This window comes from Stenella coeruleoalba (assembly GCF_951394435.1).
Source record: "Stenella coeruleoalba genome assembly, chromosome: 6".
NCBI lineage: Eukaryota > Metazoa > Chordata > Mammalia > Artiodactyla > Delphinidae > Stenella > Stenella coeruleoalba.
Genome location: NC_137151.1, coordinates 115,115,142 through 115,134,695, shown reverse-complemented (window position 1 = coordinate 115,134,695; position 19,554 = coordinate 115,115,142). Strand labels below are relative to the sequence as shown.

The following is a 19,554-nucleotide window of genomic DNA, read 5'->3' as shown; positions in this document are numbered from 1 at the left end:
CGATCTTAAACACATGACGTTGCATTTCATCAAGTATCTTAGGGATTATATGGTCCACTTGAGGAGTAAAATGTGTCCAAATCTTCACTTTAGAAAGTTTTCTAAAAAGATAATTTATTTCCATCATTGATGATATCTCATGATCCATGTAGTAAAAGAGATTTTTATTAACTAAACTGACTAAACTGACTAAACTGACTAAACTGACTAAACTAAACTGACTAAACTAACTAAACTGACTAAACTAAAATGAGATTTTTATTAACTAAACTGACTACTCAAGGAGTTGAAAGTAGTGAGTGTTTCCATTACATGCTATTTCTTGTCTGCCAGGATATGTTGTGTCCTTATGAGGACCTAACAAGAGCTGCTAGTTGACACGTGGAGATAGTCTTATTGCATCAGGTTGATTATGCTGAGCCTGTTCATTAAAACGAGTTTTATCTGTGTGACTGAGGTAACATAACATGCATGCATTATTAAAGCTCATCTTTAAAAAATAAACACGCATACACGTGTCCAGGAGATCAGGCCATAAGAAGGGGGATACGTCCATTCTTCCACGTGTTCATTGAGGCCATTTCATTTTGTTCCCAGGTTATCATTCCTACAATAGTTCATACATGCCATCAAGCCTGAACTGAGCTTCTCATTCAACTCCGGGGTGACAGAGGTCATCTGTTTTCATATTAACTAAATCACAGTCTGTCTCAAACCAAGATTGCCAGTTGTGTTAAATTAAAGATAGAGGTTTTTGCTGAAGGCAACTTACACAGGGTGTGTTGACACCTTTAAGCTGACTTCATTTTACAATTCTAAGTCACATTGAAATGGAAAGGCTTGGGCAGATAGGGTCACTGCATTAATGACAAATCCGCAAGCGGCATTCTTCCTAAACCCAATACGGGCCTAATCTTTCATTCTTCCACTTTAATGCAATCATGGAACAGTACAGGCTTAGAGTCCCCACCTCATTTCAAAATACTCTCTTAAATGCATGATATCTCCTTAGACACTTTTAATCTTGTAAGGGGTGATAGAAGACTTTCCCTTCCCCTATAGGTGAAAAGGGGTGCTTTTGTTTTCCAGTCATATGTGAAACTGACAGACTTCTTTAGAAAAATCACATGGTGTCAATTCAAACCAGAGTCTCACAGCGTGCATTATATTGTGTCTTGAAAAAGTATCTGTTTAATAGACACATTATATAAAACAGATAATCAACAAGGACCTACTGTATAGCACAGGGAACTCTACCCAATATTCTATAATAACCTATATGGGAAAAGAATCTGAAAAAAGAGTAGATATGTGTATCTGTATACCTAAATCACTTTGTTGTACATCTGAAACTATACAACATTGTAAATCAACTATATTCCAATATAAAATAAGAATTTTTTAAAAGCATCTGCTTATAATAATGAATGCTCTGACAGCTAGCTATGGGGAAGGATATTAGTTATGGTATCCATCATTAAGTAGAATTGTTCATGGGTAGAAACCAAACTAGATGCTGTAATTAAAATATTCATGGAAGTAACTAGTTACTCTGTTTCTCATTCCTTTTTATCTTTCTTGTCTTGTGCCTGTTTTCCCGTGATGGATCTCTCTACACTACAGTAATGCTCTCATCTGGCTTTGCAAGATCTGTATTGACTACACACTTTTCCGGTTGCATTTTTAGCTGACACTTTTGGCAATGATGTTTAGTTGGATTACTCCCTGCCAGCTTATTTTTGTTAGATTGGTTCACAGTGTCCTATTCTATTGCTTAGGTCTCCAGTTATCTATCCTTCTGGCTGCTGCTGGTAGTGTTCATTCAGACAGACATCATTCTTCTCTTTCACCTGTTAGTCCAGTCTAACCCTGTGAAAAAACTCATCATGAGTCAGGGGAAATTCAGCATGGCATGTATTATTGGTATTGTGATTTGAGTGACAGGCAACCAACACTTAGGGAATAATTTATCTACCTGAATTGGGCTAGACATCACTAATGCACATGGCAGATTGATTGTACGGCTCTAGTGGACGTATTCTTTATTAATGAGATTCAGTATGATTTGCTAAAAAGCCTTTTACTGGGCAGTCATTTTCTGTCCCCCTCCCCCATCGCTCTTTATTCCATTTAATCTGTTGAACCATGTACCATGTTTTGAAAACGTGTTTCTCTCGTCTATTTTATTTGAAATACCTATGCTTTTTAAAATAATTGTGCACAAATTGAACAAAGCACACACACACACACACACACACACACACACACCTCAGATTGGAATTGAAGTGTATTATGAAACACAGGGACCAAGGAAAGGAATTAAAATCCTATAAAGATATTAAGAAGAAATAAAAGTAAAATTATATGGAAAAGAAGACATAATCTGAGAATAAAATTTGGCATTTGAAAAAACTGATTTCTAGAAATGAATGTGTCTATAACAGGAGCTGTAAAGCACATGAGATTTCTTTCTAAATAAGATATGTTATTTGTATTGATCTGCTGAGAGTTGGGAGTGGCTGAGGTTTGGGGCTTTCAAAAAGAGCTCAGTAAAAATCCAGAGAAAAGTCATAAACTACCCACCTCTTAATCTTTTGCTTCATTATCCAGAGGTCACAAGGCAGAAGGGAATAATTTACATCAATTATAATGAGTTTTTTCTGAAACACTTTAAAAGTAACATAAGGGTAAATTATTTCAGATTCTAGTCTCACTCTGATCAAACATTCCCTACAATATAATTTCATACTTAGTATGGGAGGAGGATAAAAAAAAGAAGTCACCCCCCTTCTCTTGAGAGAAGAGTCTATATGTACTCTCATTGCTATAGTTATTTCTCCATTGTCTTTATAAAAAATTTCTCCATTACTGTTTGTTTTTTTCTGTAAATCACAAAATGCCATCTCTCCCCAAAACAAAATAGAATTCCAGCTGCTGAAAGAATAACGTTTCCTTAAAAATGATCTACAGAATCACTTGCTCGACAAATGATTTCTAGTCCTGTTTTGTCATTTATCTCCAAAACAAATACTATTTCAATTGTGTATTGTAATAGGCATTGGAACATTTCAAAAAAAATTTTAAGTTATATGTGACAATCTGAATAGAAGCATCCTAGGAGGTTAAGAATCCCTCTAGGAAAATTCTTAAAGAGTTGAGTGTCTCCATGCAATTCTGGTTCCCTTTGAAAAACAGCTGGATAGGTCAGTGTTATAATTACTGCATCAAGTGGTTTAAAGGAAAGAAGATCTCTTTCCTGGTGTGAAGGGCAGGTGGATGCTTTCGTGTGGTTAGCCTCCCCATGGAAGCCTCAAAATAATATGAAGCTGAAATCTTTTAGTAGCATTTACACTGCCATGTTGAAAATATGTTGCTCTCCAGAAAAGAAATCAAATCACAGAGTATTTAAAAACTCATTTTAGACTGTAGCTCTTGTAGATATAAAGTAGTTATGTTATCTTCATGAGTCATTATTTCTTTCTCTGTTCAGCTTTAGCCTAAATGTTACAGCAGTTTCTTCACAGAAAGTATGTATTTCCATGAAAAGGGTAAAAAATTTAGCAGCTCATTGCCAAGAGGGGAAACTTTCAGGGTAGTAGTTCCCTGTAAATATCTGGAAATTCATTAGTGAATTACATTTAAAATATCACATGCTATGCTAGCTTATTTAGTATTCCTTTGGGAAACAGATCATCAGTGCACTGAATGAGTTTGATACAATTTGATATGACAAATGTTTCAAAACCTACTATGCGCAAGAAGCAATTTCTCTGCTCTTGGAAGCCGGTTTAATAATTAAGACTAAAACTACCAATTAGTGCATCCTTTTGAGTCTATTCACGTGCCAAAATTCTTTCAGTCCTCATATAATTTTACCTGTTTTAGGAGAAAGAACAAAAATATGTGTACATGGAGAAGATGAAACAAAATGATAAAGTAAGAAATTCACACTTGGAGTCTGGGTGTATGTGTCATTTGCAATCACTTGAAGCAAACAATCCAATTTCTTTCCTTGTGGTGCTTTCTACCTAAATGGAGGTAGATTTTTTTGGACATGGTGCCATATGTCATTACTAATGTAGCTACATTACGTGATGAAGATGAAGGTAATAATGATGACGGTAAAAGCAATGATAGTAATGATGATAATAATAATAATACCAACAATAATGGCAGCTACCATGATATGGTGGCTACTCCACTGGTTGTTCTACGTGTGTCGTATCTTTATTTCTCTTAACAATACAACAAAAAGAATATTATTATTTCTATTTAACAAACGCGTAAACTTCACTTTAAGAATTAAGGACCCCTTTATGGGTCTCACTAAAGCTAAGAAGTGGAATAAACCAATGCCACCTTCTGTGCAGGGACTGGGATTTTCCCACTACTCAGTTATCCCCTCCTATACCCACACACACACTGTTACTCTAAATTTCCATCTTACAATAGGGTGGTAATCCACAGGTTTAGTAAAATACCCCAGGACAGGAAAACTGTCCAATGTGCATAAATTGACAAACTAATTATCTACATCTACATTTTTGTCTCCATCCTGCCAAAAGGGCCATAAATGAACATGACCAATGCTAATAATTGAATCTACCCATTGTTAGAGCACTTTTCCTTTTTAAAAATGTCAAGTATTCTGCACGCCTACATCTACCTTTCATCTTACTTCTTAGATTATAGGACTAGGATGGTTATCTCTGCCCCAACTGGAAAGCATCTGAGAGCACGGATCACATAGTTCTTAGAATCAAGATCACTTAACTCCACTAACTCCGCACAAAGGCAGAGACCTCCAGGCAATTGTTCATGTGCTCTGGTTAAACTACATGCTTGCCCTTTGCTGAATAAACGTTAAAAATCATCTTTCCTCAAACTTAAATATGTGTGTGTACAACTTTGAATTTTGTATGTCTGTCCTGCATGCCAGCAGGGCAATTTAGCTCCAACCCTGTGATCTAGCAGTTATATTTCTAAGGTACTAGCCTACGAAAATACTTCTAAATGTGCAAAAGACAGTTTGAAAAGAATGTTTTTATAGCATTATCTGGAATAGTAAAAAAAAAAAAAACATTAACAACCTAAAGTTCTATCATGTGGAAAGGATCGAATAAATTATACTGTACACCCTAAAAAAAAGTATTCCAAATTTCTATACAATTCTTCAATTTCATACCCACAAAGTATCAAAAATGAAACACGAAATTCTTACAGATACCGACAAATCATTAAAAGCCTAAAAGACATCTCAATATGCCCCAAACTTTTCTCACCAAAACCCCTTTTTCTGCTGTCTTCACCATCCCAGCTAATGGGAATGTCATCTTTTATCTTGCTCTCACACCCCACATCCAATCTGTCACCAAATCCCATCAACTCTACCTTCAAAATGCACCTCCAATTCCACCACTTCTCCCCCTGTCCAGCGCTGCCGCTCTGGTCCATATGCCACCATCTGTCCTTCTCGTGATGGTTTTTACAGGCTCCCAACTGATGCTCCTGCTTCTGCCCCACATAGCAGCCAGAATGATCCTCCTTTGTATTAGAGGAGTCAGATTATGGCATTCTTTCTCCCAAAAGCCTACAAAAAATTCTCATCTCGTCTCAAATGAGTGGAAGCCAAAATCTTGACCGTGACCTCGTGGCCCGTGGCCCCGTTACTTCTGACCTGACCTTCTGACCCCGTGCTTGCTCCCCTCCAGCCACTCTGACCTCCTTATAGCTCCTCCCAACACGTCAGGAATGCTCCCCTCTAGGACCTCTTCTCTGCATGTTCCTTCTTCCTAGAAATCCACCCCGGAGATGCACACGGCTTCTCCCCTCACTTACTTCAGGCCCTTTCTCAAATGTGACATCCGTAGTGAGTCTTTTCCTGACCTACCCGTATACCTTTACACTCTTTCCGAACCCCTGACCTCTACGCCCTGATTTCGTTTTCTTCATAGAACGTGTTGCATTTTAACTTGCTCTTTACTGTGTTTATTGTCTGTCTTCCTCACCCCACCCACACCAGATTGTAAATCCCATGAGGGCAAGCTTTTATTGTTTATTTATTTATTTATTTTACTGTTTTGTTCACTGCTTTATCCCAAGCACCTAGAACTGTGCCTGACCTATAATAGATGTTCAATAAATGCTTAATGAAAAACTTTATATAGAAACAAAATATCCACGCAACACGTACAAACATCACCCTAACAGAAAATTAACAAGTCTTCTTGGTGAAGCTCTTCTTCACTGCTGAACCACTTCATTTCTTATTCAAACATCAGGATATGCTGAATGGTATACTTAGTCCCAAATCAAAGACTAAAATGCAATTTACTAATTAAAATAGTGGATTTTAAAGGCTGGTATTTTTATTTTTAAAACAGCTTCCTTGTACATCTTAATGAAAGTGCTTTTCTGTAAAAAAATTTTTTCTCCCTCTGCTTCCTGGCAGGCTAGTTATATTCATATTCTAGCATGGACATGAATATTCTGTCCTCTATTTCCAAATATGAATGCTATTGAGAAGAACTCTAGAGGCATGTGTTTCACGCAGAGATTCGTTTTGGGAGAGGGGCTTGATTTTCCGTCTATCAATTCATGATTAAAGCTAATTTCAAGGTGATCCATACATTTATAATGAAGATGTTTTCTTCAGGCTATGTCAAAGTTGGACAGAAGCCTTCAAGCTATTTTATTAACATGCTCAGCCTCTGCTCTAGCCATATCATTTGTTACATTAGACATGTTCTCTAAGCTATATCGCATTTTTAGTAGCTAAAAAAAAAATCCCCTGACTCATACCCTTGCTCAATAATAATTTATTTTCCTTATCTGGGTTTTTAAACCTTTTCCAAAGACCATGCTTACTTAAAGATTGAGAATATCCTCTGATAGGCTGAAGAGTATAAAGAAACAGCCCTAGACTAAAAACTATTGCCTCATTAATCTATAACCATCTCTAAATATTTAACACTACTTCTGAAAGAAAGGGTACCTTAAATTTTCCAATGGGTTTCTTTTCAGTGATTCAGGTCGCCACAGGTTTGGCTGTTTGGAAGGTTCACTCTTGCTGTGATTTCCTCAGCGTAAGAAGAGCTTAATTCTCAGGCTGACTGACAGTCTCACGTGGGATTGTGTTCTAAAAAGCCCCTCCTCTTGCCAACATCTGTCTATTTATTTCAGATACAGAATAGACACTGAACTTCTTAAAACGTACAGTGAGTGCTAGGTCCCAGATGTAATTAAAGTTGAAACAACCAGAAGTACAAATAGCTCTCAGAAAGGTATGTGAGAAGAATAAAGGCTTACCTTAACACGAGCCATTAAAGGTCCCTCTCAACGTGACCTCCAATTGCCTTGGCAGGTGATGGAGTGAAAAACCTAAAATCGCATCTATTACAAATACAGATGTAATGTGAATTGCAAACAGAGGAATGCTGATGTTTGTATAAATCCTCTTAAGATGGTGGCGACCCTTACTGAAAACAGGAGCCCAGCAGGACAGACACCATTTTGACTTATAAAGTGAACTGGCACAACAGCCAAAATGGACAAATGTGGTGTCCTTAGGCTAAGTGCGGAAAGTTAATATTAATGAGCATAAGTGGTATCATTAGATATACGCTCATTAATATTAACTTTCCCCTCCAGCGCTAAAAAAAATAGAACATTTTAAATAAATCAATTCATTTAGGATCAGCCTTGTAGACTTGGCTTCTGGCTCAACATAGAGCAGTGAGGGATGAACAAGGCAAATTACTGAATTCTCTCCTCTAATCGTACGGTCCTATGAATAAAAATCTCCCCATGAATTTGGTATTCTAGTGAAAATTACTCCAATGTCTGGATATCTTATTTAGCTTTGAAAAAAGAAACCTGGATGCACAATTTTAGCAACAACAAAAAAATAAGCAAAGCATCTTGTGGTCCTCTGAAATGATTAATAGAAAAATGATTGGAATTAATCACAAACAAAAGAGGAAGCTGAAATTAGAGAGGGTTATTAAGATACTCTCTGCTGTTTAATCTCACCCCCTTATCAACACATTAACCTTGTTTCCTCTGCCTGAGCCCTGCGTCCTACAGCAAAATTAGGTCAGAAATTCACATCAGATCAGATCAGCTGATTCATTCCAGCAAGACCCTGACACGCTGCAGATTTGGGTTTCATTCTAGATAGGAGTATGGCTGAGGGCTTTGGGGGTTTGCTCCCTATGCTTTAAGCATAGGAGATAGAGCTGGCTGTAGAGTATTTCTAAATATTCTAAGCTAGCTGTAGAGTATTTCTGAAAGTTTCTGAACCCTGTTTCATTTAACGGTCCTCACTTCACCTGAACAAAATGAACATCCATTTTCATACACAAATAGAGCATTTCATTTTTCTACATACCTGCAATTAAATCAAACCCAGTGAGATTACCTATTCGTGACCAAAGTAGCTATTCATGTTGCACTGAATGGATATATCGCTCGCTAAAATGTACTTCAGTAAATGCTCCCTATTTCCATAAAGTCTGTCACAAATCATGAGTATGATTCCAGAAGCCATAACTATCTAAATAGGATTTATGTAACTGTTAACATTTCTCTAGTAAGAGCTCTCAATGTAATTATGTCTTTGGGTAATCATTTAAAATATTAACCAATTCTAAACTTTGGTATCAGAATCGTTTGCTTTTTTTAAGTAACAACGCTTTAGTAAAGGGAAAGCAATTTTTTTTTAATTTTTACTTTTTTTTTCTGTATCGTCTAAAGGATGAACTTTCCTGGTGCTTTGTTTCTCTTTGACTAACAGAGATACTGAAACCTTCAAATTTAAATAAGTTCCAAGTATATATCCTAATATACAAATGCATGTATTTTTTTAAAGGAGCTGTAACTAATCTAATTCCATTTCTGACTGTCACTTTTAAACAGGAAATATAACCTCATATAGATCCCTTGAGGGCATCCACAGGGAATAGAGACATTCCTAATCAGCTTAAGTAGTCCTTTGTGTCAGAACCACTTTGCTAAAGTCCAGAGCTGTCTTGCGGACTTGCAATGTTTGGGAGAATTTCACTAATGTAGCATTTGTTTTATTAGAAAAAAAAAAATTCAACCCCTTTCTACAACAGAAAAAATACTCAGAAAGGCATGCACTGGGAGCACATTTTCTTGTTGCTTTTTATTTAAGGGATATGTCCTATATTGTTTTCAAAATACTGTGGCTAATAGTAAAATGAGACAATGCAGGGACTAGCTCCAGAATCCAGATAGAAAAATTCACATGAAGGGAAGGAAGCCTCAAACCTAAGCATGCATCGTTTAGTATACCAGACGATCTTTTATTGCCCCTCTTCCTCAGTGAATATTCTTACTGGATGTCCTGAACAAGATGTTTCCTATAAAGAGTGACTCCTCAAAGCAGACATATGTTCACAGGTACACACAGGTACCGCCTTACAGGTTGTTTGTAACCAGACTGTTCTCATTGGTCAGTTGCCTCCTTCTTAATGGCTAGTGCCTATGTGTGTCAATGGTTCAATATACCTAGCATCTCTGTCTTAAACATCCCTCTTCACCCACACACATGACAAACTAGGGTTTTGTAACCCATCTCAAGTGATCTCACTCGTTTGAAACTGTAGGTTTTGCATGTTTGTTTTCTAATAGGCTTTTTAATAAAAAATAAAATCTCATTTAACAGTGCCTACAGAAAACCATTAGAATTTAAAATAGCAGAAATGATGAGCTACTGAAATATTTTTTTCATTCTCCATTAACTTTTCGCCTTTGAGTCTATCTCTCTCTTTCTTTCTCACCAAATGTTATTTGGAGCTGTTAAGAAAAGTACTAATGAACAGTATCACTTTTTATGTATTTGAAATGTTTCACCCAATAAGACTTTTCAGTAAAATCCCATTTGAGAAATGGAAGTGAAGGTACAAGAAAGTTAGTAGTGACAAAGGACTCAAGTTAGTTTAAAAATAAGGAATTGGGCTCAGAAAGCGTAAGTGACTTAGAACACTGAGAATGTGATGAGGGTATTCCTTTTCTAAGAGCTCAGTGTTTTAAGCTTCCCAGCTTCAACACAAAAGGCATTTTAGCACACATGTGATCTAGAAGGTCAATCATATGAAATCCTATTTCCATTTTTTAAGCAATCCCTGGCAGTCTGCACATTTCTGAAATTGCAACTGGCATATTTCACAGAGAATTATCATCAATGCCTTTTCAAGGTCAAACATGCTCCATCTTTAGATTTCTCAGCATTTATATCCTATATATTAAATCATAGTATATATTAAAGAAGGCATTCGGCAGACGTGTTAAAGAATTTTAATTGATTAGACTGTGTTCGTTAATGTCATGTTGAATTTTCTCTACAACTTGACATAAATTGCACGTTAAAAGTATTAAATTATGTGTGAAATTTAGATGTGGGTATTCTGCTTTGGTCGCCATCTCTGGAACTCAGAATTCCTGTGTGACCAGAATCTTGCTAGGGAATTTTCAAAAATTTTAAAAATACACTTCCTATTAGGAACATTGTTGAAGCAATTCTAAAAATGTACTGTGAGAATATTCTATATAATATTTAAGATTTATTATATTTTTAAATTGTCAGAATCCCAGAAGACTGGTCACCATATGAACAAAATAAAAATTAAATTTGAACATTTCAGCGGGTACTGAGATGGAATAACTTGAGCTCTCTGCAGCTACAGCCCCACCCCAAGTCAGGGAGGACTTTAGTCTCCTCCTGCTGCCCAATCATGACACTTTTGGCTCCTTTCATGTTTTCCCTCTCCAACTCTTCCCAAGACAACATCCAGAGACTTCTATGTATGTCCTCACACTGTGCATGGGCCCTGCTTTTGTAAAAGAAAGTCATCTGGACAACATGGATGGATCATAATACTAAGTGACGTAAATATCCTATGATATCACTTATATGTGGAATCTAAAAAAAGAATGATACAAATGAACTTATTTACAAAACAGAAAGAGACTCACAGACTGAAAACAAACTTATAGTTCCTAAAGGGGAAAGGAGGGGAGGGATAAATTAGGAATTCGGGATTAACAGATACACACTACGATATATAAAATAGATAAACAACAAGGACCTACTGTAGAGCACAGAGAACTATATTCAGTATTTTGTAATAATGTATAAAGGAAAAGAATCTGAAAAATTATATATATATATATATATTCACTTTGCTATACACCTGAAACATTGTAAATCAACTATACTTCAATAAAAAACAACAACAACCTCAACAAAAAATAAACAAAAAAGAAAGTCATCTGAGAAGTCTCAAAATTTAGGAGATTTTACTAGTATTTTTTCTCTTCCAAAGATATTTGCACTTTAAATTAGGATTCCAGAAAACATTTGGGGGAAAGAGTGTAGGAAAGAGTGGGGAGGAGTTACTGATAGCAAGATACATACTACGTCTTTCAGTTCCGAGCGTGTGCGATACCTATGGCACAATAATAAAATGGTGTTTGAGGAGCCAGGTTTGGGACCGTCATACAGAATTAGTCATCCGTTCATTCATCGCTCAGTCACCTGTACATCGTGGCTGAACACTCCTATCTGAAATACTTGAGATCCCATCCCTTCCCACCTACTCAAGGACATAATCACAGTAATTTTTCCTTCCCTCTCTTAAGTCATTAACATTTCCCTTTCTACTGTAATCTTTCATATCAGCATTTCAGATAAGCTAGTTTTCGCTCTGCTTAAAGGGAAAAACCAGTAAAACAGAACACTATAGACCTCTCTTCCCCCTTCAACTGCTCTCCATATTTGTGAATTTTGTTTAACCTCGAAAGTTCCTAAAATAGTTCTCTATTCCTCTCTTCCTTGTTTCAATTCCTCTTTTCGCATCCTCTTGTGAACATGACTCCACTGCGTTTTGTCCCCAGACCTCCACCAAAACTGTTCTTGTCAACAACACCAATGTAGTAAAAGGCATTATTCAATCCTCAGGATTCAATATATTTGATCTACCAGTAAAATCTCTCTTCTTTAATCACTTTTGTCATTTCACTCTGAGGCATCACCCGCCTTGGAGATTCTTCTCTTATCCCACTAGCTGTTCTTACTGGATTCTTCTACTGTTCCTGTCATGTAAACAGTTAGGTGTCCCAAGGAACAGTCCTGTGTGCTTTTATCCTCTCTATCTAATTTTAGGTCCTAGGGATCCTTAACCAGGCTCATGACTGTAAAAAATCTATGACTCTCATATTAAAACCTCCAGGTTTGATCTCCACCATGAGCCCTGGATCCAACTGCCTATCCAGAATTCTCCACTTGAATATCTAAAAGAGCTCCCAGCACTGGCTTATGAAAGCTGAACTCCCATTCCCCCATCATTTAAACTAAATTTACTCCTGTTTTAGTCTTTACCATTTCATTAAGTGGATACAGCATTCTTCTAGTTGTTTCAGGAAAAACGAAACATAACATAACAACAACAGAACCAGAACAGCAACGAGACAAACTTGAGAGCCATCTTCAATTCCTTTCTCTTATTCAACTTCTATGTCTCATCAATTAGAAACTTTTACTGGTGCCCCAAATTTGAGCATTTTATGCCACATTTACTAGTACCACCCTGGTCCAAACTACCATCATCTCTCACTTGAATTACTGCAAAAGCTTTCTCTCTGAATTCCCTGCATCCAACTATGCCCTGTCCATCTGTTCAACACATAAAAACCAGAGTAATCCTTGTTAAAAAAGGGCAGTTTAGGGTATGCCATACCTCTGCTCAAGAAATCTTCAATGAATTTTTTTTTTCTTTTAGAAAAAACATGAACTTATAATGCTCTACATTACCTGGTGGCCCCACTACCAGTCGAACTTAGACCCCTTCCATCTTTGCTTGGTCACCACACGACACCTTCCCTTCTTGGAACACATCAAACTTGCTGTTTCTTCTGTCGAGAATTCTCTTCCCCAGACAGCCATGTGGCTCCTGTCTCTGGCAACAGGCTCCCAATGTCTAATGTCTCTGCTCAGCTGTTGTTGGATTTCAGAGGTCTTCCCTGGCCTCTATTCTTATTGCCCTCACCCTGCTTTATTTTACAGTGTAAACATTTATTACCACCTATCATATATATTTATTTATACTTATTTCTTTCATGTTGCCTCTCTTTCACCCTCCTCTCAGAATATAATTCTTTTATAACCAGGAACTTTGTTCTGTTCATTGCTGTCTCATAAAGGTCCAGAACATTTCCTGGCACTTAGTAAGGTTTCAATAAATATTTCACCAATGAATGAATATACTTAACAGCAAGTTGTTTATTGAACAATAAGTTGGCTTCAGATCCTGTTCTAAGAACCGTATATACCAATAGTCATTCTTCTCATGAAACTTACATTGTAACTTGAACATCATCAACCACGTCACATATTGTGTGCATGGTTTGCTCATTGTCTCTAATCACCTTGACCTCAGGTGAGAGATGCCCTATCTAGCTCACGGGTTCAGCATCATTTCTTGCTTCCAGGATTAAAGCCTCTATGCCTGACCCCTTATTTCATGGGTGGGGTCAGAATTCAACTTGAACATCAGCTCACTTTACTATGACCTGGCAGTCTGTTGACCTCTAGTTGGTGTCCCCATGCCTGGGACATTGGTTTATTCTTCAACTCTACCCACATCTACTGACAAATCCCGAATAGCCTCATCATCTAAAATGCCACCGTCACTAGGTCACCGTGACATAAAGTACACACACTTATAACTCTCCTGTGGGGAACACCAACTACTGTGGCAACAACAGCCTTACAAGCAACACTGCTATGGAACCTTGAGAGTAAGCCGGCTTCAGGCATACCTACTCCCACATCTCTGGCTTATGTCCTGCCATGGAAACAATGAAAGTGCACAGTAACTGAACATCTATCTCCTCAAATGCCAGATCCTAGAAGGCTCTTGTTTCTTCCTGCTACCAGTGGGTTCTTCATTTGCCTCCTAATCTGATATAGAAAGATAAACTGCTAATTTAAAACTGACAAGCAGGGATTTCCCTGGTGGCACAATGGTTAAGAATCTGCCTGCCAATGCAAGGGACATGGGTTCGAGCCCTGGTCCAGGAAGATCCCACATCCCACATGCCACGGAGCAACTAGGCCCGTGCACCGTAACTACTGAGCCTGTGCTCTAGAGCCCGGAGCCACAACTACTGAGCCTGTGTGCCACAACTGCTGAGGCCCGCGCACCTGGGGCCCGTGCTCACCACAATGAGAAACCCGCGCACCACGACAAAGAGTGGCCCCCGCTCTCTGCAACTAGGGAAAGCCAGCATGCAGCAACGAAGACTCAACACAGCCAATAAATAAATACACTCATTAAAAAATAAAACTGACAAGTACCTTTTTTTCTCCCCTCTTTGAATCTTTACTTATTTGATACAAGAAAGAACACTCATACTCAGAAGAACTGTTTCAAACAAGACATCGACATTGATTAAACATACACCTCCCCCCAACACACACACACAGGGTGGGTGACTTCTCTTGCCCTTACTCTGTTCTTAAGCAGGGCTAGACTACAGTTTTATATTGCGTTGACAGTGTGATGTGGAAGCAAAATTGTCCAGATCGTTTGGGACTTTTTCAATTCAACGTGTGATCTGAACTATCTTTATGTTTATGGCTTGTAATATAATTCTAGAAAATATTGCTTTGTTAATGTAGCAGGAACTAACACAAAGTTTACTTAACTGAATTTCCTGGACCTCATTTACCATGCAATGACAGGGTTTTGCTGTGTCTCCACCTACCTAAATTCTAGCCCCTTGTCCCCTGGACTTTTGACTCCTTGGAATTGTTGGTAATGCCCCTTTGAACACTTGGCCACTTAAAATGAGTCATTTTTACTTTCTTAATATCTATGGATCTTTAGATAGAAATTTTATGAGGTTGTTGATGAAACACAGAAGCTAATAATACAGTGATAAGCACCCTGGGGTGCTCTGTACAATCTAATAGAACTATTCAGCAAATAATTTTGTCTCTATGCTTAGAGAAAAGAGGGAATTATGTTTAATGGCAAGATTGGGAAACTTTAGATTTTAGAGATGAAGTTATTTTAGAAATCACGTAGGATAACCTTTTTTGTTCTGAGTTTCTGAAACCTTAGACTCACAAAAGTAAATTAAAATGTTTACATACATATAGAAGTTCAGGGTTTCCCTGGTGGTACAGTGGTTAAGAATCTGCCTGCCAGTGCAGAGGACACGGGTTCGACCCCTGGTCTGGGAAGATCCCAAATGCCTCGGAGCAACTAAGCCCACATGCCACAACTACTGAGCCTATGCTCTAGAGCCAGAGCTCCACAACGAGAGAAGCCACAGCAATGAGAAGCCCGTGGGCACCACAACAAAGAGTAGCCCGCTTGCCCGAAGACCCAATGCAGCCAAAAATAAATAAATAAAATAAATAAATGTATAAAAAAATACATCTTGGTTTAAAAAAAAAAAGTTCATCAGAGGTACTGAGCAGAAAAAAAAAAATGTTGTTCTAAGAAAGGGCACTTAGTGCATCCTAGAAAGGAACCTGTGGTACCAACTAAAATTAGATAGAAATAAAAAATAAGATATCTCAGAATAACATCTGCAATTATGAATACGTTTATCAAGCATGCCATTTTACAAATCTTTGTATACCTGGTAATAGAATAGATTTCCATTTGAATAGTCCAGAGAAAAAAGATGACACTCTTTCAACTAATCTTGTACAAAATTTCCAAATCTTTCGCCCTTTTTCTCTCTCTCTTCCTTCCCACCCTCCCGTACAGAGTTATTTGCCATTAAATGATTGGAATAGTGCATCCTTACCTAGCGTCTTTATAAGAATCAATAGTTTACCTTAAAAGAATATGTTCTTTTCCTTCATATCATAATGTTCACAGAGAGTAAGCAAAAGGATTACTTCCAGATTAGATGAAAAATCCACCAACTGGCTATCAAAATAGCTTATTATTACCATTCAGTTATCCAGGCAATTGATGGATTCATTTCCTAAATTCTGTCTCTTTGCACTTAGTAAATGGACTCCATTGAAGAAATAGGACTCCATCAAACACATATCTCTACCTGTAACCCCGCAACACATACACTCAGAAAATATTGTAACATTTTTTGGAAAAATCAAAAGATGTGTATCCTTACTTTGGTCTCAGCACGCTAGGGAACTTAGTCTCCATTTGGAGGCTGCAATCGGGGCTCATTTGCTTGTAGCAGGTAGGTTTTGCAGCATAAAAGTCATTTCATTTGAACAAACCTGGGGCACTCAGTACCAGACAAGAGATGTAATAGCCACAGAATTCTACACAGAGGGCACACACTGAGTATTCTACTTCAGAAACTCACATAATTATAATTACTGACAAGTCTTTTCATAATCTAGGAAGATGGTGAACTCTCTTATAAGGATGATACAAAGACCATTAAATATAGAGATTTTCATTAAATATTAAAGTGTGTGTTCCCTTAATCTTTTATCGAGAGATTGTTCAGTATGAACTTTTATTTAGAGGAAACTGAATTCTTTCCCCACCCCATCTGCCTCTCCATACTCACGACACAAAAGTAAACAACTTGTTAACTAAGGCAAGTGTCCTGTCTGCGTTGTGTTTTCATCACAGTTGAGAAGACACTTCTACTTTGTCTCCTCAAGTCTAACTCTGACAAACCCCTTCTTGACCAGGTGACAGCATCACGGCCTCTGCAGAACTCACAGATACCCTGAGGTGTGCAAAACTCAGAACACTTTCATTTATACCTACCGTTTTATTGCTTCTTCTTGTCTTCGGCGTTTTTCATTCTTTTCCTTCAAGTAGGCCAGGTTTGTTTCATTTCTCAAGCGATCATTTTCTCGCGCAATGTCCGATGCATTCTGAATAACCAATCCGTCGTAGGCCTTCATCCCCATATCCTCAATATACTGGAGAAATGTGTCCAGAGGGTCTTCCTCAGGATTAGAACTCATCATCCTGGAGGATTTCATGTGAAAAGGAACACTTCCTGTGGGATGAGAACACATTTTACCTTCATCAAAGATGTGGATAAAAGCAAGGTGCTGCTTATTCTCTTAACATCTTGTCAGCCCCAAACTCCAATGATTATGGCGGGATCTACTTGGAGAAAATGTCTCATTAGAAATTACAGTCGGGAGGCTTCCGGGAAGATGGCGGAAGAGTAAGACGCGGAGATCACCTTCCTCCCCACAGACACACCAGAAATACATCTACACGTGGAACAACTCCTACAGAACACCTACTGAACGCTGGCAGAAGACCTCAGACCTCCCAAAAGGCAAGAAACTCCCCACGTACCTAGGGCAAAAGAAAAAACAGAGACAAAAGAATAGAGACGGGACCTGCACCAGTGGGAAGAAGCTGTGAAGGATGAAAGGTTTTCACACACTAGGAGCCCCTTCGCGGGCGGAGACAGTGGGTGGCGGAGGGGGAAGCTTCGCAGCCACGGAGGAGAGCACAGCAACAGGGGTGCGGAGGGCAAAGCGGAGAGAATCCCGCACAGAGGATCAGGGCCGACCGGCACTCACCAGGCCGAGAGGCTTGTCTGCTCACCCGCCGGGGCGGGCGGGGCTGGGAGCTGAGGCTCGGGCTTCGGGCGGAGCGCAGGGAGAGGACTGGGGTTGGCGGCATGAACACAGCCTGCAGGGGTTAGTGCGCCACGGCTAGCCGGGAGGGAGTCCGGGGAAAAGTCTGGACCTGCCGAAGAGGCAAGAGACTTTTTCTGCCCTCTTTGTTTCCTGGTGCGCGAGGAGAGGGGATTAAGAGCGCTGCTTAAAGGAGCTCCAGAGACGGGCCGTGAGCCGCGGCTAAAAGCGTGAACCCCAGAGACGGGCATGGACGCTAAGGCTGCTGCTGCCGCCACCAAGAAGCCTGTGTGCGAGCACAGGTTACTATCCATACCCCGCTTCCTGGGAGCCTGGGCAGCCCGCCACTGCCAGGGTCTCGGGATGCAGGGACAACGCCCCCGGAAGAACGCACGGCGCGCCTCAGGCTCGTGCAACGTCACGCCGGCCTCTGCCGCCGCAGGCCCGCCCCGCACTCCGTGCCCCTCCCTCCCTCCGGCCTGAGTGAGCCGGAGCCCCCGAATCAGCGGCTCCTTTAAACCCGTCCTGCCTGAGCGAAGAACAGACGCCCTCCGCCGACCTACACGCAAAGGCGGGGCCAAATCCAAAGCTGAGCCCCTGGGAGCTGTGAGAACAAAGAAGAGAAAGGGAAATCTCTCCCTGCAGCCTCAGAAGCAGCAGATTAAAGCTCCACAATCAACTTGATGTCTGTGGAATACATGAATAGACAACGAATCATCCCAACTTGAGGACGTGGACTTTGAGAGCAAGATTTATTCTGTATAGCTTTGCTTCCACCATTTGTCCTCCGGTTCTATCCGTCCGTTTTTATTTTTTGTGTGTTTTTTTAAATTTTTTTCTTAATAATTATTTTTTTATTTTAATAACTTTATTATATTTTATCTTACTTTATTTTATTTTACTTTATCTTCTTTCTTTCCTTACTTCCCTTCTTCCTTCCTTCCTTCCTTCCTCCCTCCCTCCCTCCTTTCTTTCTTTCTTTCTACTTCTACTAATTCTTTCTCTCTACTTTTTCTCCCTTTTATTCTGAGCCATGTGGGTGAAAGGCTCTTGGTGCTGCAGCCAGGAGTCAGTGCTGTGCCTCTGAGATGGGAGAGCCAACTTCAGGACACTGGTCCACAAGAGACCTCCCAGCTCCACATAATATCAAACGGCGAAAATCTCCCAGAGATCTCCATCTCAACACCAGCACCCAGCTTCACTCAATGACCAGCAAGTTACAGTGCTGGACATCCTATGCCAAACAACTAGCAAGACAGGAACACAACCCCACCCATTAGCAGAGAGGCTGCCTAAAATCATAATAAGTCCACAGACACCCCAAAACCCACCAACAGACGTGGACCTCCAACCAGAAAGACAAGATCCAGCCTCATTCACCAGAACACAGGCACTAGGCCCCTCCACCAGGAAGCCTACACAACCCACTGAACCAACCTTAGCCACTGGGGACAGACACCAAAAACAATAGGAACTACGAGCCTGCAGCCTGCAAAAAGGAGACCCCAAACACACTAAAATAAGCAAAATGAGAAGACAGAAAAACACACAGCAGATGAAGGAGCAAGATAAAAACCCACCAGACCTAACAAATGAAGAGGAAATGGGCAGTCTACCTGAAAATGAATTCAGAATAATGGTAGTAAAGATGATGCAAAATCTTGGAAATAGAATGGACAAAATGCAAGAAACATTTAACAAGGACCTAGAAGAACTAAAGATGAAACAAGCAACAATGAACAACACAATAAATGAAATGAAAAATACTCTAGATGGGATCAATAGCAGAATAACTGAGGCAGAAGAATGGATAAGTGACCTGGAAGATAAAGTAGTGGAAATAACTACTGCAGAGCAGAATAAAGAAAAAAGAATGAAAAGAACTGAGGACAGTCTCAGAGACCTCTGGGACAACATTAAAC

At 39.3% G+C, this 19,554-nt stretch overlaps 1 protein-coding gene across 1 annotated transcript in view; it reads right to left on the bottom strand.

The window, feature by feature from the left end:
* Nucleotides 1-18,116, bottom strand: part of NYAP2 (neuronal tyrosine-phosphorylated phosphoinositide-3-kinase adaptor 2) — a 248,234-nt gene extending 230,118 nt beyond the window's left edge. Inside the window, exons 1-2 of the mRNA XM_079925315.1 lie at nt 17,576-18,116; nt 16,797-17,034 (exon numbers count right to left, since the gene is read on the bottom strand). Coding sequence (XP_079781441.1) covers nt 16,797-17,034; nt 17,576-17,678 — 341 coding nt within the window. The 5' untranslated portion in view covers nt 17,679-18,116. The remainder of the gene's footprint in view (nt 1-16,796; nt 17,035-17,575) is intronic.
* Nucleotides 18,117-19,554: the final 1,438 nt, after the last annotated feature.